At 44.6% G+C, this 26,666-nt stretch overlaps 1 protein-coding gene across 3 annotated transcripts in view; it reads left to right on the forward strand.

Annotated features, from left to right (window-relative positions):
* The window catches only part of Ano6 (anoctamin 6), a 176,378-nt gene that overhangs the window by 45,281 nt on the left and 104,431 nt on the right, over window positions 1-26,666 (forward strand). For all 3 annotated transcript variants that reach the window (XM_057791986.1, XM_057791987.1, XM_057791988.1), the window contains one exon: window positions 24,996-25,078. In XM_057791986.1, the coding sequence (XP_057647969.1) occupies window positions 24,996-25,078 (83 nt within the window). The remainder of the gene's footprint in view (window positions 1-24,995; window positions 25,079-26,666) is intronic.

The following is a 26,666-nucleotide window of genomic DNA, read 5'->3' on the forward strand; positions in this document are numbered from 1 at the left end:
TGTGGAACTTGGGTTTTCCTTGTGTTAGTCAACTCAGCAATTCCGAAAACCCTTGAAGTTTTAACTAAAATGGCAACCTATGTTTCACGAACAAGAAGCTTGTAAGAGGTTAAATATTCTAAAGTTTTTTCCCCTGTGGGCATTTTTGGTCGGTGGCCAGTCAGTACCAGAGTACACTGGATTCATGTTCTCCCTCGTGAGAAGATAGGAAAGCTAGGAGCAAAGAGGCATTTCCCCCTCTGTGTCCCCTGGAATGGAAGGCCTCCTGGGAACACCTGCCAAGAACTGTGTCCTTCTCGCTAAAGCTGTGCACGTGGAGATAATAGTTCCATCTGTATATTCTTTTCTCCAAGTTGCTTTTCTCAGCTGGGACGGAAGATAGTGGGCATTGCCTGTCACTGTGGTTTTGACTGGAGAGCTTGATCATTAACCCAGCGTACTCCACTGTGGTCAGTACAGTGACGGAGGAGAAAATGGGATTGTGACATCTTGACCCCATGGATTAAGGACTGGGGATGGCTTCCCTTGGGCAGATCCCACAGGCTGATCACCCCTCCCCAGTTGCAAGCCCAGAATCTCTTCGGCAAGGTGTGCAGATTATTCTATAAGTCCAGCAGGTAGTTGTTATTTACACAGTCCTTGCACTGACATTTGGGAACCATTATTTTAGGGACAGGAGGCAAAAAAAAAAAAAAAAAAAAAACCAAAAACTCAGACTCAAGTATTTGCAGAACTCAGGAAAAAATAAAAAGACAGAAAGAAGCTAGGATACCCAGTCAGCTGACCCTCTCCTATCAATCACGGAAACTGACTGAGACTCAGCCTTCCTCAGTTGACACCCGTGTTTCTCTTTCACAGTAGATCTTCTTGCTCAGAGGAGATTTAAACTTTTGAGGGGCACTGCTTCGGCCCGTGTCTCCTGCCTGCCAAAGGACATGTGCAAATAATGCATTATATATATATATATATATATATATATATATATATATATATATATCTTGAATAGTCGCAATCACATTTTATATTTCTATAAGTGCGTGGTTCTACTGTCATCTCTCATTTTTCCTTGCATGAGCCTGTGGGGTTGGGCACATGTGTGATGTGTGTGTATTTGTTCATGTGGCTATGTGCACAGATACATGTGGGTGTGACTGCTTGTGGAGGTCAGAGGTTGGAGACCTGCCTTTATCTCTCCATCCTGTGTACGTATATATTTTTAGACAAGGTCTCTCACTGAACCTGGAGCTCACTGCTAAGCTAGGCCAACCGGCTGCTTGGTTCAGGGATTTGCCTCACTGTCGTTCCAGACTCCCAGCACTAGGGTTACAGGTGTCCCACATATGCCTGGCCTCTTACGGGCGCTGGGGATCCGAACTCAGGTCTTTGCTCGCGGGACTGGAAGTTTTCTGAATAAGTCTTTTCTCAGCCCTCACGCCTATTTTTGATGCTAACATCTTCACCTGGTTATGCCTGTTTTCCCCAATGACCCCTTCCTGTTTTTCTTTCATTCTTTTCTCTCAATAAATTTATAAATGTGAGAATATAGCATATAAATTTCATCTGCAAAATAAGCCACGGGAAAGACATAAAATATGCCTTCTTTAACTTTATGGTCACCTAAGTTCTGCTTTATGCCATTGATTCTGTATTAAAGATTTATTAGAATCAAAATACAAAGACCTTGGCTAGGCCCTGAACATCTATAGCAGAAGAGGTAGATTTTTCTCAAGATTCTTGCTTGTACCCTCTCATTAAAATTTTTTAACTTTTAATTAACATAGTAATAGTATGTGGTTATGGTAAGCAGTGTGACACACACATATCAAATTAGAATAACATGCATATTTGTTTATGTTGGGGACACTCTAAATTCTTCCTCCTAGCTACTTGAAGTGTATAACTGATTATTGGTATCTGTTGTTTTTGCAGTGTGCTATACAGCATCAGAAGGCTTTATCTGACCTTACCCTGTGCCTACTGACTGCCCTCACTGTTATGTATTTTTAAAACTCTAGAAACCACAGTTCTGCTCTATTTCCATGAGACCAGCGTTTGTGCTTCTGCATGGAAGTCAGAAACATCCAGAATATCTTTCTGTGCCTGGCCGGTCTCACTTCATATGGTGTCCTCTCATTCCATCCGTGTTACTGCAGATGGCAGAAATTTCCTTATGGTAAACGTTACTGTGTTATTCCACACATGTTCTTTATCCGATGGTGGATCTCTAACTGATACCACATCTGGGGCTGCTGTGACTGGCCTTGGTGTGTACACAAGGGAGCAGATGTTGTAGGGATTCAGATTCATTCTAATTCCCTCTTCTCTGGCCCCACCCTCTCCTCTCATTATTTTTGAGAATTGAGACAGGATATCATATACGTATGATACTTATGCCCCTCTCCAGGTGAGGTCTAACTATGTAGCATAGATTAAGTTCATTTTCCACCTGTCTCAGCCTCCCTAGTGTCGGCACTACAGGTCCGTGCCACCACACCCGCGTTTAACAGTCTCTTAATTTGCCTCATTTATTTGAAAGCCATTTATAACAAATTGCCCATGTTTTATTTACTGTTTCCCTTAATAAAAAAATACACTTTCCCATTTTCTGGTTTCTCTAGATTTTTTATTGTAATCAATTGATGAATTTTTTTAATTGAAAATATTTTTTTCATATAATGTATGTGATCATGGTTTCCCCTCCCTCATCTTCTCCCAGATCCTCTCCCTCCCCCACCTCTCCAACTCTAGCCTTCTTTTACTCTTTCTTCAGAAAACAAAAAGGCAAACAAGCCAAGCAGAATAAAACAAAACAAACAAAAAATAAAGAAAAAGCTTGGTAGAGACACCCACGGACACATACAAAACCCATAAAATCACAAAGTCAGAAACCATAATATAGAAACAAAAGACCAGTAAAATTAATAGAAAATGCCAAACAGAGCATCATAAGACAAAAAAAAAAAAAAATCCAAAGCTACCACCGAGTTGATTGTGTGTTGGCCGTCTACTGCTGGGCATGGGGCCTGCCCTTGAGTGTGTTAACTGGACTGCTATAAAATGACGGTCTTATTTCTTTCACTTACAGAAATAGCGCGTGCTGGTTGCACACCGCAAAGTGGTTTCCTTCATAGAAAGTCTCTAAAGGCTTTACAGCACAGAGCTACTTCATCGGAGTTTTGTTTTCAAAGGTCACTCTGACAACTAAGCGGAGATGGAGTCAGGAAGAGGGCAGAAGGTGCTAACAGGATGGGCACCAGGGAGGTACCTTTGTACAGAGGACAGACGGGCAAGATGGAGAGTGGAAGACAGAGTTCAGAATCCTCAGCCCTGTCGGATGCTGAGTGTGCTGGTATAGGGCAGGGGAGCGAGGACGGTTGGAAATGAAGGAGAAAGGACTTTAGGGTGAGACCGTGCATCTGAGACGCTAGGACATTTCTCTGTACCAGTGTCACATACACAGTGGGGACATTGGAATCTGGAGATAAGAAATGAAACCAAGCCAGGCATTGAAACAAAGATGTGTCAGCAGATGCCATGGCGAAGACTGTTGGGGAGCCCTAAGTGTTCCCCGAAGGGGAGGTCCAGTCAATGAGGAGATACCAGTAGAAGAATCCAGAAAGATGAAAGGACCTCATACACAGGGGACACCCACCCCTGTAATCTCAGCACTGGGGAGGCCGAGGAGGAGGGAGGTCTTGACTTCAAGGCCAACCTCAGCTATGAAGGAGCTCAAGGCCAGCCCAGGGTGCAGAAAAAACTGTCGCCTCTCTTCCCAGCACACACCAATACAATGCCAGCGAGAGTCTTTAAAAGTCTTGGTCAGCTGTGACAGACATCACTGAAATGTTTGTGAGGCAAAAATGTAAGATGGATGTAGGCTTAGCAGTTTAACAGCCAAGGTCGACCTTTGCTGGAGCAGGTGCGGGCGGAAGCACATTGGATGGGTGCCAGCTGCACCTAGATGCTCATCAGTAGTTGTAAGGATTTGAACTCTTTTTTATTTTTCTTTCCCTTTTTTCCCCCTTTTGGTTTTTCGAAACAAGGTTTTTCTGTCACTTTGGAGCCTGTCCTGGAACTCGATCTGTAGACCAGGCTGGCTTTGAACTCAAAGAGATCTGCCTGTCTCGGCCTCCTGAGTGCTGGGATTAAAGGCATGCACTACCAACGCCCAGCTTTTCTTTTTTTCCTTTTCTGTTTCTTTTCTTGTATTACTGGGATCAATCTAAGACCTTGTGTGTGCATGCTAAGCAAGTGTGTCTCCATGGAGCTGCACTCCCAGCCCTAAGGATTTTGGACTGTGTTCTAGTGCGATAAGTGCGCTGGGGAAGGCTGACTAAGGTTGTTGTTTTAGCCACTTACGATAACCTTATCTTTATTGTTTTATTTTGATAATAAAGCACTAGATATTTAGTGTAAACGTCTTAAGCTTTAAACATATAACCTGGAATCATGTCTGCAACTATGTTTCTTTCTATATAACCACTGTCATGTGAGGTATGCCCATCAAGATTCCTGTGTGGTAACACACACATGTGTGCACGCACAGACACGTCACAGCAGTTTGCAGACGTTCAGTTTATAAAGATACGGGCTCCTGGGATTGCTTCCTTCCTCAAGCTGAGTCTGCTGCTGTGGGATCATCTGCAGACTACTTTGTTCACGTCAGAAATGCCGCTGTCTGCAGTTAGCTGTGCTGTTCTGTTGTCTGCAGCTTTTTCTGGGCGTTTGAGCTTTCGTTAGACATTGTTGTGCCCTCGCATAGCTTTTCTCAGACATGTAGCATCCTTGGGCATATTTGTATCTCTTCCGATCCACATTGCAAAGTTCCCAGAGTGAAATTGTGGGGCCAAAGGGCAAGCCCATCTGACATTTTGATAATTCTTCATTATCAGAAGAGCTTTTTTTTTTTTCTGGTCATTATCATTGTTAAATATAGACTGAAGATATGTGACCATGAGAAAGGTTGATATTGGGAAGACTAAAGAGTAATTGAGGTCATGGGGGAAAATGCTGAGTAGTCAGTAGTCAGAAGGTCAGTGGGGATGGGGACCGTGGTCCAGGAGGTGACTTTCTGCTGAGGTCAGAGGGGAGAAGCCACCCATCCTCAAGGAGGAGGGTTGGCGGAGGGCGACAGGATCCTCACCATTGCTGTGTCCACAGAACTTGCCCAGTGCAGACATTCCAAACATCACACTGCTTAGATGTATAGTCAAATAATTAGCCACTCCTTCCAGGAGCTCAGCGGGGCTCCCATGTAATAGCGTCTGCTGTTATGTTTTTAAAAGTTAAACGTTACGATTTCCTACTGGAGGCAGTTGAGGAGTTGGGGATCTGGAAGGTTCTTTTTGCATAGAGAACTCTAGCCCAAATTAGAGAAGATACCCAATTTAGTCATTAAAAAAATTTTAATGTTTCATTAGCATATCTTAACTATACATAATGGGCTTCAATATGCCATTTTTTATGTGTGTACATAATGTCTTTAGGCCATCTGCACCCTGCTTACCCTCTCTTGTCCTTTCTGTTTATTAGCCCCACTTCCACTTTCACTTTGGGCTCATGTGTGTGCACGCTGGCATCTGACCCAATGAATTTCATTATGGTTTGTTTACAGGAGCGTGGCTGGGAGCTTGTTTACGAACCATGCACCTTATACCCGTGGTCATACCACTGAGGAAGGTCTCCCCGTCCCTCATCAGTCACTATCCACATCTAAATCCTCAGAGATGGGGAGGGCCTCATGAACCCCAACTTCCATCATGACAGGTGCTCTGACAAGCCCAGTCCTTTGTGGATCATGTAGCACTAACCAGGGATGTTTTCAGTTCCGTGGTGCAGCAGCCACGTTATGCCTGGAAGTCAGCCACTCTCGTGTGTCCTCGCTTCTCCAGCTCTTTCCGCCCCTTATCTCCTGGAAGGGCTGCTGTCATTGTCCCATTTATGGCCAGACATTCAAGGATCATCACTGACCACTGCAAAAAGGAGTTTCTCTAACTAAAGCTCCCAGGAGTTCTAATGTAGGGAGTAAACTTTGCTGTTTGGAATGCAATTTGACAGGCACTTCAGGGTCACTTCGCAGAACAGCAATAGCTTCCTCACTGGGGCCTTTGCTCTTCCCAGCCCTAGGCTTTTGACTGAGTTTACAGGCCCAGATAGCAGTTCTCTCAGGGGGAGCAGGCCTCAGATCCAATTTTAAAAAGCGACTGATTACTCCTATAACAAACTTGTTACCATTACTCATTGTCTGTCTGGTTGGCTTTGTTGTGAGTTCACAGCTGTGTTGAAGGAGCTGCGGGCAGCATTCCCGCCTGGCTCCTGGCTGCCTGGCTAGCTTATGCCCTGAAATAATTACATGGAAACTGTATTCTTTTAAACACTGCTTGGCCCATTTCTATTAAGGTGTATAGCACCATGAGGTGCGCTTACCAGGAAGATTCTAGCCTACGTCCATCCTGGGTTGGAGCTTCATCGCATCTGCTTCAGAGAGCAGAGCTATGGCGTCTGTCTGAGGTGTCTTACCTCACTTCCTCTTCCTCCCAGCATTCTGTTCTGTTTACTCCACCCACCTTTGTTCTAACCTATCAGGGCCAAGCAGTTTCTTTATTAATTAACCAATGACCTTCCTCCATCACAGCTGAACAGGAGTGTTGATGGCAATTTTCCCTTAGCAGCCTACACAGCAGGCTTCGAGGATAGTTAGGCCACCAAGAGGAGGCTTCCAGTCCAAATCCCCTGATTTCCATGGATTTCTCGGTGTCCTATGAACAGTAGTAGGATCTTCTTACCAGCTGGTGTCAGTGGGCAACCACGAGCAGTGGCAATTACCTGTATTGTTTTGGGGTATCAGGGGCTCCCCAGAAACAACTCATATGGGGGAAGCCTAGCCCTGGATCTGGGATTTTTGTTTAATAACCTTATTGGTCTCTGATAGCAGTTTTATCTCCCTACACGGGACACCTCCATTCAAACTTAAATTTGGTTTTGGTTAGCTTATCAGCAGTCAGATTTTCTTTGGTCTTTTTTGAGTACTAGTTTTGGTTGACTCCCTTTCCCTCCCCCTCCCCCCATTTCTCTGCCTCCTGTCTGCTTAAACCTTAAACCTTTCCACCTCCAGTTTCCCCCTTCAACTTTTATACCACACATTGGTATTTCCTCCGGCTTCACTTTTTCCTTTTTTAATCAGAGGCTTCAAAAGCTTTGAGAGAGAGAGATACAAATGGAGATGCACAGGGAGAGGGGAGGGAGGAGGGAGGGAGGGAGGGAGGGAGGGAGGGAGGGAGGGAGGGAGGGAGGGCGGGAGAACAAGAGAGTGAGAGCACACACGAATTGGATGAAAGTGGGCTCTTCCAGGGATAACCCTTTGGGGCCATCCCGTAAAGAGGCTGGAGCTGGCTGCAGTGGCAGCTCTTAGCCTGAACATCTTTAACCTCCCTCACCAATCAGTCCTCCCGACTTCTGTTCATTGCTACCACCACTTTGACCATGTAAGTTCCAGTCCCAGGTTTCTTACAGGCTTGACCTCTTAAATGGTCCCTGCTTTCTCCTGAAGCTCCATCAGACCTTGGCTGGGGGCCTAAGCCCTGTGCAGCCGTCAGCTGGCCATAGCTGCCCATGTATGTAAAGCCATCACGCATCAATGTCCTGGTAGCTATTTTATCTTTTCTCCTTCCGAGCTCCTCTACAGTGCAGCGTGTGTACTAAGACAATGATAGTTATTTTATGTGTGCAAGTGTGATGAATATGTAGACTTGGCCCATAGAAAGAGCTGCTGGGGGGTCTGAGGCAGGAGGATCACAAGTTCTAAGCCAGAATGGGTAATTTAGTGAGACCCTGTCTCAGTATAAGAAGGCAAAAAGAGAGCTGGGGTGTAGGGATTGGTGAGTGTTTGTCTAGCATTTACGAGGCCCTGGGTGAAACTTCCAGCTGAAAATGTGTGCGGCCACAGTTTATTTATTTATTTTCGAGACAGGGTTTCCCTGTGTAACAGTCCTGGCTGTCCTGGAACTAGCTCTGTAGACCAGGCTGGCCTCGAACTCACAGAGATCCGTCTGCCTCTGCCTCCCGAGTGCTGGGACTAAAGGCCTGCACCACCACCGCCCGGCTGAGGTCACAGTTTAAATCATCAAAACTAGAAAAGAGAGAAAGGGAGAGAGGGAGGTAGAGAAAAAAAATTTTCAAAGACAAAAGTAGAGAGTAGATAAACTCAGAAAGGAGCAGCAACTGAAAACGTTTGACCTTACAAGAGGCGGAATTATTGCTCTGGAGGGAAGAGCAGCCTCAGTCATGTATGCTATTTCCATCGTAACAAATTAAGTGCATCTTTAAGAAATCCAAAATAGCTCAGATCTCTAAGGTGATGTAGCTATGTTCACCTGCACAGTATTAAAAATGCCAAGCAGTACTACATTGCGGTGCGTTCTGGGTAAATGTCTGAACATCTTTAGCCGCATCTGGCCTGCTGAGAACAACTGTAAGATCAAAATCTCAGCTGGGGTTTGCAGAAAATTTGATGACTCTTTCGGGGTCATCAAGTAAAGAGCCTGGAGCCGGATGCGGTGGCAGCACTTGGGTATGCAGGCTTCCTTTTGTTCCCTTCGTCACCCCAGCAGCAAGGAGAGTAAGAGTGACCTGTAGTAGGGGCTGTGGGCCTCTTCCCACAGCCCGGCTCATGGCTGCCTGGCTAGCTTATGCCCCAAAATAACGACACACAAACGGTATTCTTTTAAACACTGCTTGGCCCTTTAGCTCTAGCCCTTACTGGCTAATTCTCATATCCCGATCAACCCATCTCGAATAATCTGTGTAGCACCAGTCTTACCGGGAAAGATTCAGCATGTCTGACCTGGCGGCTGGCTGCATCGTGTCTGCTCTGGAGAGAAGAGCATGGCGTCTGTCTCTCAGAGGAGCTGCCCTGCATCTGAGCTCACTTCCTCTTCCTCCCAGCATTCTATTCTGTTTACTCCACCCACCTATGTTTTAACCTATGAAGGCCAAGCAGTTTCTTTATTACTTAACCAATGAAATCAACAGATTGATATATGACACTCCCACATCAGTGACCAGCTACCAACTACTGCCTCAACGAGAAAGAATGTAAACTTACAAAACGTGATTAAATAAAAAATAGCAGGAAATGAGAGGTTCAAGTTTTCTCAAGTTGATACATTTAGGGCTGAGAAATGCTGTCTTCCAAATGCTGTCGTCAGAACGCTGCTGGGGTGACCACACGGAGTCACTGCATAGCAGGGACAGTCTGCTGAGGGGTTGTGGGTGTCACAGGCTCTTAAGCATCCCCCCGGCACAGAGCCAGATACTGCTTGTACGCGTCCTCTCTCACCTTCCAGATCTGTTTCCCTCAGAAGGAACAATTTGCCCAGACTGCTTAGTTAGCTCCCAGGCTGTTCCCACGTCCCCTTCTTCCTTTAGTGAAAGTTTGGCCGGAGAGTGCCACGCTCATGTCTGAGAAGGCACCTTGAGGCTCCAGGTGTGGGGTCTGGGATGGGCATTCACTCCAGGGCTGCACTTCCCTGGCACCCTAAGCTCTGACCAATGGCAACATGTACGTGGTGGCTGACTGAACGCAGATGGGCTAAGCTGTTCGGTTGTATCTTCTCTGAAATGTTAACTTGAATTGAAAAAAAAAATGGAGCCCTTAGGAAGGAACTTTTGTTTTCTCCTTTAGTCTGTTATTTTTTTTTAACTAAGTGACTTACAGTGTTTAAAATGTTACCTTATATCCAAAACTTAGAAAAGCATCCAATAGTGAAAGTATGAAAAAGGGATTTGGATAGAGCTCGCTTGTTTGTGTTCTCTTCATTTTGGGGCCATTTACACATTTTTATATGCCCTCTATTTTCTATAGTATGGGGCTTGGAATAGAAGCCCTGTTGTGGCTTCTGCTACGAAAATCCATTCTCAGCCCCACACCTCTTTAGTTTTTGCTGTAACGGGACATGTAATAACTGCTGGTAGCATCTTTCTCAACTCATTCCATTTGCATTTTTCTTCTTATTTGCAGTATGAGAACTTGCTGGGTATTTCCCATGAATAAGCACCATGCTAAACATTGCACACACTATATTCAAGCCTGAGAGGGAAGAATTGTTCCATTCTAGATGCTAACAGTGAAGTTTATGCTGCCCAGGTCAGTTAGGAAGTGGTAGGTCTGGGATCTGAGTTTAGATCTGCCTGCCTCTAACAACTACCCTTCTAGAGTGTGCATCCATCTGCAGAGCCACCAACAGGACATTACAGAGTGCCCAACAGCCTGGGCACTGCTGTACTCCTGTTCAGCTCTGAACAAGGGTGTACTCTGCCCTCAGAGAACTCAGACTCAGTGTGGACTTGGATGACATACACAGAGAAAGGTGGTAGAAAGGTGGAAGACCCAGAGGCGTTGGTGTGTAGACATCTGAACCCCGAGCTCGTGGGTTCACATCCCACAGAGCTTAGCTCTGACTTTAGACAATGCTTGACATCTCTGGGCCTCTTTAGTAGTGCAGAGGTAGTGATAGTGCTGATCCTGCCAGCTAGGGCTGTCGCAGGATGACGTGATTATGGCTGGGAAGAGCTTGGATGTGAAACAGGCCCTTGGGTGCCTGAAGAGCTCTGAGGCCCGTGAGAGCGGAGAAGTAGCTGGTTTCAGGGTGCATCCCCTTCACCCGATGGGCTTCACAGAGGCCCTATAATACATAGAAGCTTTGTTTCACCCTTGAAAATCATACACTGTGCACTTTATTGGCACGTGACCCCTGCCAGAGGAGAGAGGTGGGATCTCCACTCATTCCCACCCACTGTGGTGCTGGTCTCTAGTCTGGAGAGGGTTCACCTTGGGTGGGGGCAGGGCAGGGCATGGGCTGAGCTGCGCTGTTTGTAGACAGTTCCTGCTGCCTGGTGCAGTCCAACCCACATCAGGTAATAGATGTCCTTAAGCAATTTTTTTTCACTGTGGTAAAATATATATCACCTAAACTGTGCCATCTTCTGTTTGTAATTATATAGCCCAGTGGCATAGAATGCACCGTGGTGTGTCCAGCCCCTACATCCAATGCCGTACTCTCTGCGTCTTTCAGATGGAAAGCTACACCCATTGAACCTTGCTACCCACGTTCCCCTCCCCCGACAACCACCATTCCATTTTCTGTCTCTGTGAAGATGACCTCTGTGGCACTCCGTATAAGTGGAATCCTACATTTATCTCTTTCTGACTGCTTATTTTACTCAGCCATAATGTCCTCAGAGTCTCCTTGTGTAGCATATTTGGATTGCCTTCCCATTATGTTGAGGGGTATTACTTCCATTGGATGTGCAGGACACATTTTGTCCGTCTCTTCATCTGTGGGTGAACAAGAATAGCCTCAACCGTTCACTGTTGAAAATAATGCCTTGTTACATGTGGTATGTAAATATCTATTGAATTTATGTTTCCAGGTTTTTTGGGGAGTTGGGGCGAGACAAATCAGTTTCATAATAGAGCTTCCTACCCCTCCCCTGCCACTGAAATACATTAAAATCTGTGTCTTTGCTACGTTGTGTGAAACAGCCCATTCTTACTATCATGCAGCTGTGTTCTGGAAGATTCAAGCACCTAAATATTGCTTCCTTCATAATTATAAAAGCAAGATGTATAGCTAATATTGAAGATTTGGGGATACATCAGATTTCTCACAGAACTGAACCCTGACAGATCACGTGTGTCCTCCGCTGATACGGATTTGGGTAACTTTTTTTCTTGCTAACTTAACTATGAAAAATACTGTATGTATCATTTCCAATTTCCCCCCTTTTATCCAAATTTAGGATTCATTCCCTGGGCTAGAGTTGTTTGTAGGTGATTGCTAGGTGGTGTGGTAGGGGCTCAGCCTCTGAGGCAGTCAGAGAGTCTGCAGTGCCCCTCCCCTCTTCCAGCTGGTCTCCGTTATGAGGAATTGGCTCGATTACTGCTCTTCCTGTCTATGACAGCCTCCTGCGATGAGGTTTACATTCTACTGTCCTGGTGCAGGAGAATTGTCTGTATTCTGTCAATCATGTTTTAAATAAACGCTGATTGGCCAGTCAGGAAGTATAGGTGGGTCAACCAGACAGGAAGTAGAGGCGGGGCAATGAGAACAGGAGAATTCTGGGAAGGAAGAAGCCCATTCCTCCCAGTCCTGCCCAGACCACCGAAGAAACAGCATGTAATCTGCCTAGCTGAAAAGGTACTGAGCCACATGGCTAACATAGATCAGAATAATGGATTAATATAAGTGATAAGAGCTAATAAGAAGCCAGAGATAATGGCCAATCAGTTTATAATCTTATGGAGTCCTCTGTGTGATTTTCTTTGGGGCTTGCCGGCTGTGGGGAACTGGGCAGGACATAAACCCCAACAAGCAGGCCCTCATGTTACACTGTCCTGTGGGGAAAATGTTCTTTGTTCTTACAGATTCATAATTCCTTACAGTAAAAATTCAGAAAGTACTGAAAGGAATTTTCTGGTCAGCTTTCTAATTGCTATACCTAACAGATGTAAGTCCATTTGATGGAGTGCTTAAGGGTGTTGCTCCAGGGCCTGCTAGGGCATCATCTTAATGTACAATGAGCACATGCAAGAGTTCTTTGGTTTATAAATTCTGAATTCTCAAGATGAAAAGTTTTGTTCTAGAAGATTTAGGCATGGGAGTTATGGCTCATATGGTTTGAATTTATGAGCAATAGCCGTTTGAGTGGTGTCCACTTTCCTTCCCAGGACATGTCCAGTCACTGCAGTCGAGGAACAGACAGACCAGGGACTGGACCGAGTTTCACCTGAGCTGTAGCCAACAGCAAAGCCAGGGTGGTGTGCATTGGGAACCCTAGGAGTCCCAGGGGACTGAACCCCTCAGATGTGAAATGGTAGTGAGCCTTCTGAGATGGGATTAGAATGTGTTTCTGTAATGAATACCATTTGTCTTTTATAGAGTTTCAACTCTTGTAGCCATGACTTAGAAAACAGTGCCAAATCAGCACAAGTAAATAACACTGCTCTTCAGCCGTGTAATAGACTGCTTTAATTTAAAGGTGTGTATTTAATGGGAAACATTTATAGAAATAAAGGTTGATCATGTGGACTTGGAAGGGCCCCAAAGGAACCAAGACAGTTTGGAAAAAGGAGAAAGTTGGGGGATTCACATGACCTGGTTTGAAAACTTAATGCAAAGCCACAGTCAAAGCAGTGTGGCACCACAGCAGTGTTGGGGTCCAGAAGCTAAGTCGTATCTTTGTGACTTTCCACAAGGGCAGAGAGGAATCAGGCTCTCTAACAAGTGGTGTTATGTTGGCCGGATTTCCACACAAAAAGAGTGAGGCTGAGGTACTACCTCATACTTTATATAAAAATTAACTCAAAGTCCATCAATAACCTAAATGTAAGAGTTAGAACCATAAATCTCTTGGAACAAAGACAGATCACATGACCTTGGATTCACCTTCTTGGAAAAACCACAAAAAGCTTGAGCAACAAAAGAGTTACAAACAGACCATTGAATTTCATCAAAATTAGAAATGTGTGCATAAAAGGATATTATTGAGAAGTGAGACTTTTTTTAAAGAAATAATAATCAGAAATTGTGTATCTTGACAGTCTTTAATATCCAGAGTACATAAATCATTCCTGTGCTCCACAAAAAGACAACCCATTTGAAAACAGGGGCGAGGTCTCTAAAGGATATGTGCAGCTGGCTGGTAGCAAGTGAGCGCTAATGACCATCAGAGCAACACTGGTCATTAGAGAAGTGCAAATTAAAACCTCAGGACCACTTCACACCTGCCCGCACGTCTGCCTCTGAAGAGCCATCAGCAGCCAAAAGAACAAGGGCATGGGGTCACTAGAGCACTCAGACATTGTGGGTGGGACTGCCACATACCAGCAACCTTGGCAAGCAAAACTGGTAGCTTCTGTAAAAGCGGGGACACACTATCTGACTTGCCAGTCCTGCCCTGAGTTTATACTAAGGAGAAATGGAAAATAGGAACTCAGATGTCTGCTCATGTTCAGTGAAGCTCTGCTTGTACTAGCCCAAAGATAGATGCAACTCGAGCATTCAGTAGCAGAGAAGTGTTTCAGCAAAACATGGTATGTGTAGACAATGGAATCAATCATAGAAACGATCATGGATGAGACTTCAAAATACTAAAGTGAAATACTAAGATAGACATTGGACTGGAGAGATGGTGCAGTGGTTAGAGCATTGGCTGCTCTTTCTTTCCGAGGACCCAGATTTGATTCCCAGCACCCACATTGTGACTTACAACCATGTCTTAATTCTAGTTCCAAGGGATATGATGCCCTCTTCTGGCCTCTGGGGCACTTGTGTGCACATGGTGCACAAACATACATGCAGACAAAATACCTGTACACATAAAATAATAAAAGACAGATACTGTATGATTCCCCATGCATGACATACATAGAAGGCAAATGAATAAGAGCGTGTCAGGCAGAGGAAAGGGGAATTGGGAATTACTGCCTAATGGTTACAGAATCTCCGGGGTGATTGGTTTGGTAAGAGAAAATGGTTGTGCAATGTTGGAAGTGCAGTAAATACTGCTGAACGAACCACTGAAAACTATCTGGCAGCAGTAATATGTATATATGTGACTGCTAGAAAACGGAAGTTGGCAAAAGAACAAATGACTCTAGTGTGTCTATTGTGAGCTCACGGCATGCCCACATAGGCTTCTGTAAAGCAACAACTGGTCATGTGGTCAGTGAGGATGAGCAGTGTGGTGGTGCTTTCAGCTCTCTGAAGCAGACATGTTGGGCTTCTGAGATAGTTTCAGAGCTGAGTTATTGGGGAGGCTGTGGTGGCAAAGTGTGTTTATAAGAGGAGCCCACATTGGCACCAAACGGCGCGTGCAAAGACAGTGCTCGCCGGAGCTCATCTTGGGGATGCTGCTGTTGTGCATGGAAGTCATCTTTAGAAATACTTTCTCCTGGACTGGAGCCAGGAGGGACAAAGGCTTCCTCCTGTTTTGTTCTGCTCTGGAATGCCTGTGCTCTTGGTAGGTGAGTTTGGTGACGCGCTAGGGAACGGGGAGGGTGAGGAGTCTGAATCTTTTCCTTCTTGCTAATAGCGTTTAGAAGAGAAAGACACCATGCCAACATCTTTGTGTGTGCAAGTCTCATTGTGGCCCAGGGCAGCGTGTCTGGAGATAGAACTTTCTTCTTATGTAAGTAATGACATTCATTAGGAAGGCACTGGGAGCTATCATGCTTTTCCTGGCAGCTGTGATAACACCGTGAACAAAAGCAGGAGAGGTTCAGGTTTATTTCAGCTTATAATTTACACAGTCCATTGTGGAGGGAAGCCAGCACAGGAACCCAAGGCAGGAACTGAAACGGAAGTCACAGAGGAGTGCTGCTTACTGGCTTGCTCTTCGTGTTTTTCTCAGGTTACTTTCTTATACACCCCAGGCACCCCAGGACCACCTGCCCAGAGATGGCTCCACCCACCATGGACTTGGCTTTCCCCACATCATTCATGAGTCAAGAAAATGCCCCCAAGGTCAGGCCAATGGGGCCTTTTCTACATTGAAGTTTTCTTACCAGAGGACTCTAGCTTGTGCCAAGTTAGAAAAACAAAACAAAACAAAACCAGAAACCAACCAACATAACTGATAGCTTATCAACTTGACACACAAACACGTGACTACCAAAGTGTAAACTTCCCTTTCTCTTTGTCCAAAGACGTCACGATAATATTACGGCATAAAACATAGCGTGAGTTTGAGCGTCACGCCGTTTCTTTCTTTCTTTTTTTTTTTCCTTTTTTTTTTTTTGCTTTCGAACTCACAGAGATCCACCTGCCTCTGCCTCCCAACTGCTGGGATTAAAGGCGTGCGCCACCACCAGCACGTCACGCCGTTTCTAAAGAAAAATTCAACACTTTAAAAGTCCAGTCTTGCCGGGTGGTGGTGGCGCACGCCTTTAATCCCAGCACTGGGGAGGCAGAGGCAGGCGGATCTCTGTGAGTTCGAGATCAGCCTGGTCTACAAGAGCTAGTTCCAGGACAGGCTCCAAAACCACAGAGAAACCCTGTCTCGAAAAACCAAAAAAAAAAAAAAAGTTCAGTCTCTTTAAAACATTCAAAGTCCCTCTGAAAGTCTAAAATCTCTCTAAAAATATAGTCTCTTAACTCGGGGCTCCTGCAAAAAGTAGGTTACATACATCTGATTTCAAGAGGTAAGAATCAGTGTATGTATAGCCACAATCTGAACAAAGCAACTATGAACTAGATTCTGCAACTCAATGTCTTGCATCTGGGACTCACTCATGATCTTCTGGAATCAAAGTGCTTGGGCAGCTCCACCTCCTGGACCCTGCCCCCCACAGCTCACTCAGTACCCTTCACAGACTCAGGCAGGCTCCACTCCATAGCTACTCCTTCGCTAGTGACCTTCTGGCCTCCTTTCAGGGATTCTGACTCTGCTACGGGGTGCCAGGCCTCAGCTTTTCTCTACAAACCCTTCCATCCTGAGATCTCCACTGCTGCTCAAGGCCGCACCTTCAACAATGGCCTCTCAGTGTCAAGGCTCAGCTGCTCCCCATGACCCCTTTGTGTCCTCAAAACCAGTATCCTGTGGGGGAACTGGGAGTCCATTACACATTACTTAATTCAGCTGCCTGCTTGAGATGCTGCCTCGGCTTCCTCTGGACACAGCTGACCCTGAGAAACACTCCCAGAAGATTTCACCTCAGCCATGCGGGTCTCTGTTTAATCACGTCTGATTTCTTGGCTCCAGCCAACCAGGTGCACATCCTCCTAATTCAGACTAGCCCAGGAACAACCCTGACAGAGTCTTTGAAGAACTCAAGTTCCCTGCGGATCCTCACAAGCCAGGCCTCCATTGTCTGCTCTGCTCTCAACATTATCTTCCAGGTTCCCAGAACAGCTCAGGAAGCTCTGAACACCCAATGGCCTTTTGAGCCCAAGGTTCAAAACTCCTTCCGTGGTCAATCTGTTACAGAAATACCCTGTGGACACGGTACCACTTCTTGCTTCAGTGTGCCTTCTTATTGCTGTGGGCAAACACTGGCTGAAAGCAGCTTGGCTTACAGTATACAGTCCCTCATTGTGGGAAGCCAAGGCAGGGACTCAAGGTAGGAACCTGTGTAAGGGTGGCACCACCCACAGTGGGTTGGGCCCTTCCACATCAATCATCATTCAAGGAAATGACACTGTAGGCTAAGCAACATGACAGTCTTGTGGGGCATTCTCTCAATCGAGTTCCCTCTTCTCAGATGACTGTATCTTCTGTTAGACTGACAAACAAACAAACAAACAAACAAAAAACTGTTGCTGAGCTCTGCTAGAGCAACAGGGAGCTCATAGTAAGCTCTGTCATTTGTCAATTCCCTGAGCATCTTTAATTCACATGTGTTTCTGTGAGGGCTGAGGATTGTGCATTCCAGACTGAAGATACTATGAATCCAAAAGCAGAAAAGGTGAGACTTGATGGAGGATCGAGGGAAATGGAGAAGTTGAGGATGAGCTCAGCTTCTGGGCAGCAGAATCCATGATTATGTATCATTCAGGAAGGCAAAATGGCAGGGGGGCTGCTGGGAGGGAAATAGTTAATTCTGTAAATCCCAGAATGTTACAGCTAGCTGTATCTTCCTAGTCCCCACTGGGAATGAAAAGCTTCCTTAGCATGACAGTTTAGATTTTTATGAATGGTATCCTCCTGGCCTCCCTCCCTCTCTCTCACTTCTTATTTTCGGAAGCAGATGAGGTAGATAATTCCAGAATCATTTGTGTTAGGAAAAGCTAGATGGGAAAGGGCAAAAAGGAAAGACAAAGGGCTGTGCTGTGCGGAAGCCTTGGGTTTGAATTTGGTCTTTGCATTCCAGCACTGATAGCGTGTAGACACATTATCGTATTTTGAACTTGCAGTCATTGGGTGTCCATGCCAGAACCAAGGTAAGGTTATAGATAGATCCATCCAGAGTCAGCAGAGATATTTTCTGATTGATTTTTTTTTCATTTAAGTAGCCAGGAGTGCTTAGGACTTTGTTGCCATCCAAAACATTAGCTTAACTAACGCCTCCTCTTCCTGTGCCTGCATGTAGTTTAGGATGTGAGAAAGAGATGACTGGTAGTGATGGTCAGGGCATTTGTTGAAATCCAGTAAAACGCAGTGTGGACTACTGGCCAGTATGTCGTAAGACTTGTTTTGTTTGCCTCAGCGGGTTTCTTCCCATGGTGATCTTTTGATGAACGTAGTATAACTTGTATTTTACTCATGAGAACACGGAGACTTGGGTTAAGAGTCCCGCCTGAGCTGTGGGCTAGACTTCATGGTGGCCTTCCGATTCAAGTCTAGGGCCCCACGTAGTAAGCACACCATGGTACCCCTTGAAAGGACATCCCCATTTTCGTAGTTCATGTTCCCGCTCTCGTTTGCTTCCGTTGCTGTAATAAAATGCTGACTGAAAGCACCTGGGTGGGGAAGGAATCATTTCATCTCGTGCTTTTGGGAAAGAACAGTTTATCACTGGGGGAACTCAGGGCAGGATTGTGGATGCAGGAACTGGAGGAGGCCATGGAGGAATGCCGCTTACCAGCTCACTGCCCCTGGCTTTCTTATTACACCAGGTCTGTCTGGCTCGGAATGGGACCACCACAGACCAGTCTGATGGAGGCAGTTCCTAAATTGAAGTTCTTCTTCCTCGGTGACACTAGGTCATGTTAAGTTGACAAAAACTAACGACTAAAGTTCCCCTATTAACGTTCTTCTCAGTTATGACTCTGAGTGGCCCTGTTCTAAAACCCTGATGTGACCATCTGTAACCTTGCAACCTCCTCATAGTGTGAGAAATGATATCACTCGCTTGTCACCAAAGTACAGTGGATACTGGTAAACTGAGACCAAATGTGACTGTCCGGGATGATGGGGGATGGATAGGCTGGGTGGTTAGGTGACATAGTAGTGAGGTTGGGGCAGGCCAGCACTTCTGGAAGGCAGAGCATGCTGGGAAGAATGTCTCAGGTTTATTAGCATAGTGACTGGTGAGGGCTGGCTTTAGGATCAAGTATCATATACCCTAAGATCCAAATACCTGAGACTTCTATCAAGTATGAGAAGAGAATTCCAGGTGTAGAACATCCTGATAGGCCACTAGACATCCTGCTCTGTCTGGGCGTACAAACGTGTCCATTTTCCCAAGGTGAAGCAGGTCATTCCTTTGGCTTACTATTTTTTTGAGTTGTACGTTGATTAGATCATAGAATTTTTGAAGGCAATTTCTTTTCTGTTCTTGAGGTTGAGGTCTGTGTTCAGTCCCTGGCACCACAAACATTTCATTCCTTATGACATATTACTTATAATGACATAATTACTTATAATTGTGTATTAAATATGCACATGCTTCTCACCTAGCTCATGAGTCTGTAGGCTTGCCATCTCTATTTTGTAGAGCTTCTGCAAGAATGAGTGAATGTGTTTCAAATTGTAACTGCTGTCAGTCAATTTTATTGATTGATTTTGTTTTCCCCTTTAGTTTTCAAGATGTGTTAGCTTATGTATTTATTTTTAGAGGAAGGATTTCATGTGTAGCCTGTAGCAGGGAGCCTGCTTGTTGGTTCCCGGCCTCCCCCCCCCCCAGCTAGCTTAGACCCAAAATAATCACACAGAAACTGTATTAATTAAATCACTGCCTGGCCCATTAGTTTTAGCTTCTTATTGACTAACTCTTACATATTAATTTAACCCATTTCTATTCAACTGTGTATTGCCACGTGGCAATGGCTTATTGGCAAAGTTTTGACATGTCTGACTTATGTGGCGGATCCATGGCTTCTCTCTGACTCCGCCCTTCTTTTTCCCAGGATTCACCTTACTTTTCCCTGCCTACCTAAGCTCTGCCTTGCTGTAGGTTCAAAGCAGTTTCTTTATTTATTAATGGTAATCACGACACACAGAGGGGACTCCCACATCAGTAGCCCAGCCTGGTTGTAAATCTGCTATGGTAGCCAAGGCTGTGTTGACACACCTGATCCTGCCTCCACCTCTTGAGTACTGTGCCACCTCACTTGGCATGTTAGGCTGTTTCTATCTGGCTATATGTTGGTACTTTTATTTTCGCTAATATTCTTTTGATTTATATTTTCAATACTACTTTAATCTCTTATCAATTCATATTTAAGAGGGTATCCCTGAATTATTCTTAGCAACCCAGAAGACAAAATCAATATATCTGAAAGATTTATAGTTTTGGAATCAGACTGATTGACAGTCCAATTGTTTAGCTTTTAGTTGTTGAGTTGAAGTGATGACAACCCTAAATAATTATTGATCATCTGAGGGAATAACGACAGAAATAGGAATAAATAGACCAGACTTTTGGAAATGCCAGACACAGATTAGTATGCCCAGGAATTTTGCAGTTTCATTTTTTTTCATATTGAGTTTTTATATGCAAGGTTAATTTATATTTACATAGTATTCAATTAAAAATTACTATTTTTAAAGTATGGGTATTTGGTGTGCATGCGTGTCCATGTACCATGTTTGTGCTTGATTCCCCTGGGAGGCCAAAAGGGGGTGCTGGGTCCCCTTAAACTGGAGTCACAGATGTTGTGAGTGCAGGGAATTGCACCCAGGTCCCCTAGAAGGTCAACAGGTGCTTTTAATTGTCATCTTCCCAAATCCTCATTGTTTTTCCAGCATGCTTTTGAGCTGTCACTTCTATCTTTGCATGGCCCTGTGACATCACCAGGGAAATGGCTATGGCCAGCTTGGGATAAATATACTGATAATAATTGGCACTTGGCAGTTGGCATTAGGACTTGAGCTCTGCCAGGGTCCGTAGTCCAGGCCCTTTGCACTTGGCCTTGCCATTCTTATTTCTTAATTTATTTTTCCCCAGCACCTAGCCCTACCATTCTTACTCTTTGTTGTTGTTGTTCCAGCCCTGGGTGTTGAACTTGGGGCCTTGCAGATGCTAGGCAAGTGCTTTGCACTAGAGCCTCAGCCCCTGCTCAGACCTGGCATTCCCTGCTCTCTCGTTTATCCGCTATGGTTTTGATCATCTCAGCGGTAAGCAGTCACCTTCATAAACAAGTCAGGGAGAACCAGCTCCTGCCCCTGCCTGTGCTGTGTGTTAGACATAGCATCTTCTCATTCTCATCATGTTTGTTCAAGAACCCCGCTTATCAGCCACTTTCGCGTTTTTCTGTGGATTTCCTGAGTGTGTTTTCTGTTAGGTAATAGGTTGTCCAAGCTATAAGATTATAGATAATGACTTTTTATTGGCTGCTTTGTATCACAATCCTAATCGCTATTTTAGTACAGGCCGTATCTACTTCATAGTTGGGGTAGTAAATTCAGGTCATTCCTTTTCTGATTGGTACACAAGTAACCACATGACTGCCACTTTGGCAGAGGCTGCTGGTGTCCTGTTATTAAACCATTGATATGGCTAAGAATGTACGTAGTTTTATTGGGCCCTTGGTTTTACAGTGCTGAATAAGTTAGAATTAGGTCTACCTTCAAACTTTATTGCCCAAACTGCATTGATAAAGTTTTTAAAATATGCTCACTTTCATTTATAATAATTGTTAGGTGATTGGTTTACTATTAGATTTATCAAAAGTGGATATGTTATAGACTTCTTTTGGCCTAAATATTCAGTGATTTGAATTTTACTCATAGTAATACAGTTGATACTATTTTTCATTTTTAGATTATTTTATGTATGTGAGTGTTTTGCCTGTATGTATATGAATCACATGCCTGCCTGGCACTTTTGGAGTTCGGAAGTGGGCATCAGAGCCTCTGAGACTAGACTTAGAGAGTTGTGAATCACCACACGGGAGCTGAGAATTCAGTCTGAGTCCTCAGCAAGAGCAGCCAGTGTTCCTAACATCCCAAAAGCTACTAAGTAAAATTACTTTCTAAAAAGTACGTTGTTTTTTTTTTCTGAGTATCAACCCCCATTATTTTTAATAAATCCTCAGTTTTTCATCTTAGTTTTTTTAAACTATTTTTGCCAAGAAATGATTTTTTTTCCCATTTGCCTTAGATGATCAGAAATGAGAGTCCCAAAGACTTCCTGGACCCCTATCTAGAGGAAGATTAATTATGTAGTAGCCTCCTGTATCATCTCCCTCTCCGCTGTGTTAAGTCCTGGCAGAAACGTGGTTTTTGTCTTGCTCACATGGTATTTCGGCAAAGCCATTTTTGTTTTTACTTATTCAAATTCCCTTTCTCTTCTGTGTTGACGTTAACTGTGGCTACGTTTGTTCTCATTGTGGGGGTAACTAGAACCACGCAGTGCTATACTTTCACAAATCCGTCCCTCTGCATCCTTGCCTGTGACCTAGTGGGACACTGGGGCCCTAGATCTTGTTTCTTCTCTCACTCGGCAAAATGAATACCTTCTTAAGTCTCCCTTTGCAAAGGAGGAAAAGAGGAACCGAGGAGAATGTCACTGACCTTTTTACCTCTGATACGTAATAGATGAATTGCACATCTTATCCTGCAGGAATTTAGATAAGATGTCACATGAAGTCACGCCACCAGATTTATAGTGGCTGTGTAAAAATAAGCACAAGTATGTTTCATTAACTTTATGAAGCAGGATATTATAAACACCCCACTTGTATCATCTTCACTATCTCTACAGCTAATGTTGTAGAAAGGTTAGGTCTTCCCAGCTGTACTCCATCCATGGAGAGCTTGTCATAGCCTGGAGTATAGACAATCACGCTTTAGGACAGTGGTTCTCAACCTTCCTAATGCTGTGACCCTGTAATACAGTTCCTTGGGTTTGGTGACCCCACCCATCACAGTATTTTCATTACTACTTCACAACTGATTTGGCTGCTGTTATGAACTGTAATGTAAATATCTGATATGCAAGATATCTGATGCGTGACCCCTGTGAAAAGGCTGTCTGACCCCCAAAGGGGGTCGCGATCCACGGATTGAGAACACTGCTTGAGGCACTTATGAAGGTGGTCTGCAGGAATCTAATTATTTTGGTCAACTATTGTTTGGCTGGTGGAATAATCAGCTCCAGACATAGCTGGCTGTGTGGAAATTGCAGGCCTCCTGGGTTAGTCAGAGGCACCCACTTTGGTTGTTACCCCTGCAAGCCTCCCTTCACCTCTGTTTCCCATTTTTCTCTGGCTCTTAAACAAGGGGTCCTCTGACGGGCTCTTCAGAAGAGGTGGCCCCTGCTTGTGCTGTCTCATCTGCTGCCCTTTCTTCTCAGGCCATAGGGGCTACTACTATGTGGGTTAAGTGTACAAACAAAGGTCGTTGGTGTGAATCTAAAATGCAGTTCTGATATTGGGAAATTTTTTTAAACAGATGAATTGTCTTAACTTTTGCTGATAACTTGGCTTTGTGAACAATCTTTGGACTCTCGTGAATCTCCCTATGCAAGTTGAGCTGTTATTTTCTTAGGCCACTGAAAAGAGGATTTAAAAAAAAAAAAGATTTATTTATTATGTATACAACATTCCTTCCATGTATGCTTGCATGCCAGAAGAGGGCACCAGATCTCATTACAGATGGCTGTGAGCCACCATGTGGTTGCTGGGAATTGAACTCAGGACCTCTAGAAGAGCAGTCAATGCTCTTAAGCTCTGAGCCATCTCACCAACCCCTGAAAAGAGGATTTTTTTTTCATCATTAGGAACCACCTATTTCACCAAGCCTGTTTGTGTATTCAAGACATCGGGTGTGTAGTGACTTATAAAACTCTACCTCAAATAAAATTAAAGCCCAGTCTAGCTGTTTTCTGCAGACCATTGAAGGACGTGTGCTGCTGATAGTTCTGTGCCCCCCCCCCCCGTCCTTACGTCTTTAACCTCGTCTTCTTTCACGGCAGTGGCTTGCTGAAGAGATGTGGGCCTGTTGATCAATGAGAGAAGCTATGTAAACCTCCTTAAACAGTTGATGGTCTTCCAATGTTCTTAACTATTATTTCATACCTCTTTAAATTAAGGATCTTTTATTTTTACAAAGTCAAAGATATATGGCATTTTAGTAATTCCTAGTATAATCCTAAACTTTGTTATTATTTGAAATTTCCTAATTTTTTTAATGTGCCCTCCTGCTGACCAACCTCCGGCACCCAACACTTCCTTCATTGAGTCTTTTACTTCTGGCTTCTTTAGAGCTCTTTGATCTAGAACCACACGGTGCAGTGTGTATGATTGGTTTGATCTAGAAGCACACGGTGCGGTGTATATGATTGGTTTGATCTAGAACCACACAGTGCGGTGTGTATGATTGGTTTACTTCCTCGAGGTCCTTGACGCTGGGCCAGCACCTTTATTTGTGACAGGGTCTTGATGACAACCCAGGGATAGACATGACGGAATGACCTGCTTCCTGGACTTGGCTCCTTACCTCGCCTAACACTGTGGTCACCTAATACAGTGACCACTAGTCACTTGTGGCTGCTGACCTTTTGAGTTGTGGCTCATATGTATCTGTAATTCATCCCAGATCCCCAAGGCGTAGTCGCAGAAAAATATAAACTGGTTCACTGATAATTTTTTTAATATGGATTATATATTCAAATGTTAATGGATTTTATGGGTTAAATGATATTATTGTAATTAATTTTACTTGTTACTAGTTAAAAGTACCTACTGGAAAATTTTATTTGGCTCCCATTAAATATCTGTCAGATGCTGCTTCTCAATGTATTTTCAAATAGAAAATGACCGTCCTCGTCTGACTCATCAGTTCCCCGAGAGGTTAGCGGGATAAAGAGTTTCTTAGCTGCACTCAACATTTAATTGCTGTGTAGAGGCTGGTAATTTTCCGTGGTAGACGCAGCCTAGAGCATTTGGAGACCTAGCCACATGGATGACAGAGTGGCTGCAGCTCTCAGTCGTGGGCAGTGAGACTGTCTCACCTGGAAGTGGGCCTCGGATGCTGAGTGCCCTCCCTCCTACTTCTGTCTGGATCCAGGCAAGTCTACGCTTTGCTTACTTTATTTACTCCTTTGTTTTCAGTGCTGGAAAACTTCGACCACACGATCGTCTGTTCCACCTTCGGTCCTCTGGAGAATCAGCAGGATTTCCGAACTCCAGAGTTTGTAAGTACTTTGCCTTAAATGTCGTCTGTCCTGAGATTCTCTTTGAATAATAAATCCTGTTCTTGACGGGTCCAGTCCGGCACAGGGCCCTGCTGGCACTGTTCAGTCTTCGGTGGCTCTGAGGAGCAGGTTAATGGAACCTGAGCATCTGGCATCGTGAGCTTTGGGTTTGATTTCACACTGCCTATGCTCCTGCTGACAGGAACTCAGTCCGTAGTGAAAGAGGGAGATGTTCCCAAAATTTCCTGCTTCGGTGGCTGGTTCTGTTGCTGTCAGGTTCTGCTCTCTGTAAACTTGGAAATCAGTCTTGACTGAACACAGACAATGCTCTGGCCAGTGCTGTTATTCACCATGGAGGGGCCTGTTCCTCATTTCCTTCGGGAACCTTCAGTAATACAACCTGGTAGGACTAGGAATATTATATTGGTTGTTTCTACCAAGAGGGAAACTAATGTCCCCACTCAGTTAGACATTGAAGATTAGCCATGGCTCCTACCCTCAAGGAATTAAAAATCATATTAGATGCCACTGTGATTGTATTAGTGCCTTGTTTAAAGAAAATTAAGCATGTCGGAAGCCTTGCAGAATGTCTTTCAAAGCAGATCTTATATCAGGCTCCTACAGTGCTTGACTCTCTTACTCACGCCAGAGAAGTGGGGAAGGAAAGGAAAGCATAGCGGCTTTCACCCAGATTCGCTCAGATTTTTTTGTTGCTGTAAATAACTTGTCTACCATTTCCTTCTGCAATGCAAGTGTGTGTATGTGTGTGTGTGCCTGAATGTGTCTGTGAATTTGTGTGTCTGTGTGTGTGAGAGAGACTCTGTGTGTGCGTATGTGTCTCTCTCAGGATGTGTGTCTGTGTGTGTGTGAGAGAGAAATACTCTGTGTGTGTGTATATATGTCAGTATGTGTGTCTGTGTGTGTGCCTGAGTGTGTGTCTGTGTGAATCTGTGTGTCTGTTTGTGTGTGTGTATGAGAGAGAGAGAGAGAGACTGTGTGTGCATTTGTGTATGTCAGTATGTGTGTCTCTGTGTGTGTGCCTGAGTGTTTGTGTGAATCTGTGTGTCTGTGTGAGAGAGACTACCTGTGTGCAATTGTGTGTATGTGTCTGTGTGTGTGCGCCTGAGTGTGTGTCTGTGTGACTCTGTGTGAGTCTGTGTGTGTATAAGAGAGAGACTGACTCTGTGTGTGTGTATCCATGTGTGTGTGTGAGAGAGAGAGTGAGTGACTGACTGTGGTGTGTGTGTGTGTGTGTGTGTGTGCATCTGTTGGAGGGTTTATTTGCAAAGTGTGATATACCTCCACCACTCCAGTAGTTGGCAGAGCGTGACTGTGTCACGGATTCTGTGCATTTCCCGCCTCTCACTCTTTGTGGATTGCCCTCTAGATTGAGCTGTAGTATAGGAACCAGGCAGTGCTGAGGACAGACAAGGGTTGTGCATAGAAGCTGGACCCACAGAGCCATTTCATTTCAGAGCGGCGCTTCTGTGGTGTCCTTGCAGATGGCCTGCTGTGGGAAGCCCCTGGCTGTAACACAGAGACCCGGCATCCAGTGACTCCCTGATACATCCAGTGTGAGTGTCGGTGA

Source organism: Chionomys nivalis, chromosome 17 (assembly GCF_950005125.1).
Source record: "Chionomys nivalis chromosome 17, mChiNiv1.1, whole genome shotgun sequence".
NCBI lineage: Eukaryota > Metazoa > Chordata > Mammalia > Rodentia > Cricetidae > Chionomys > Chionomys nivalis.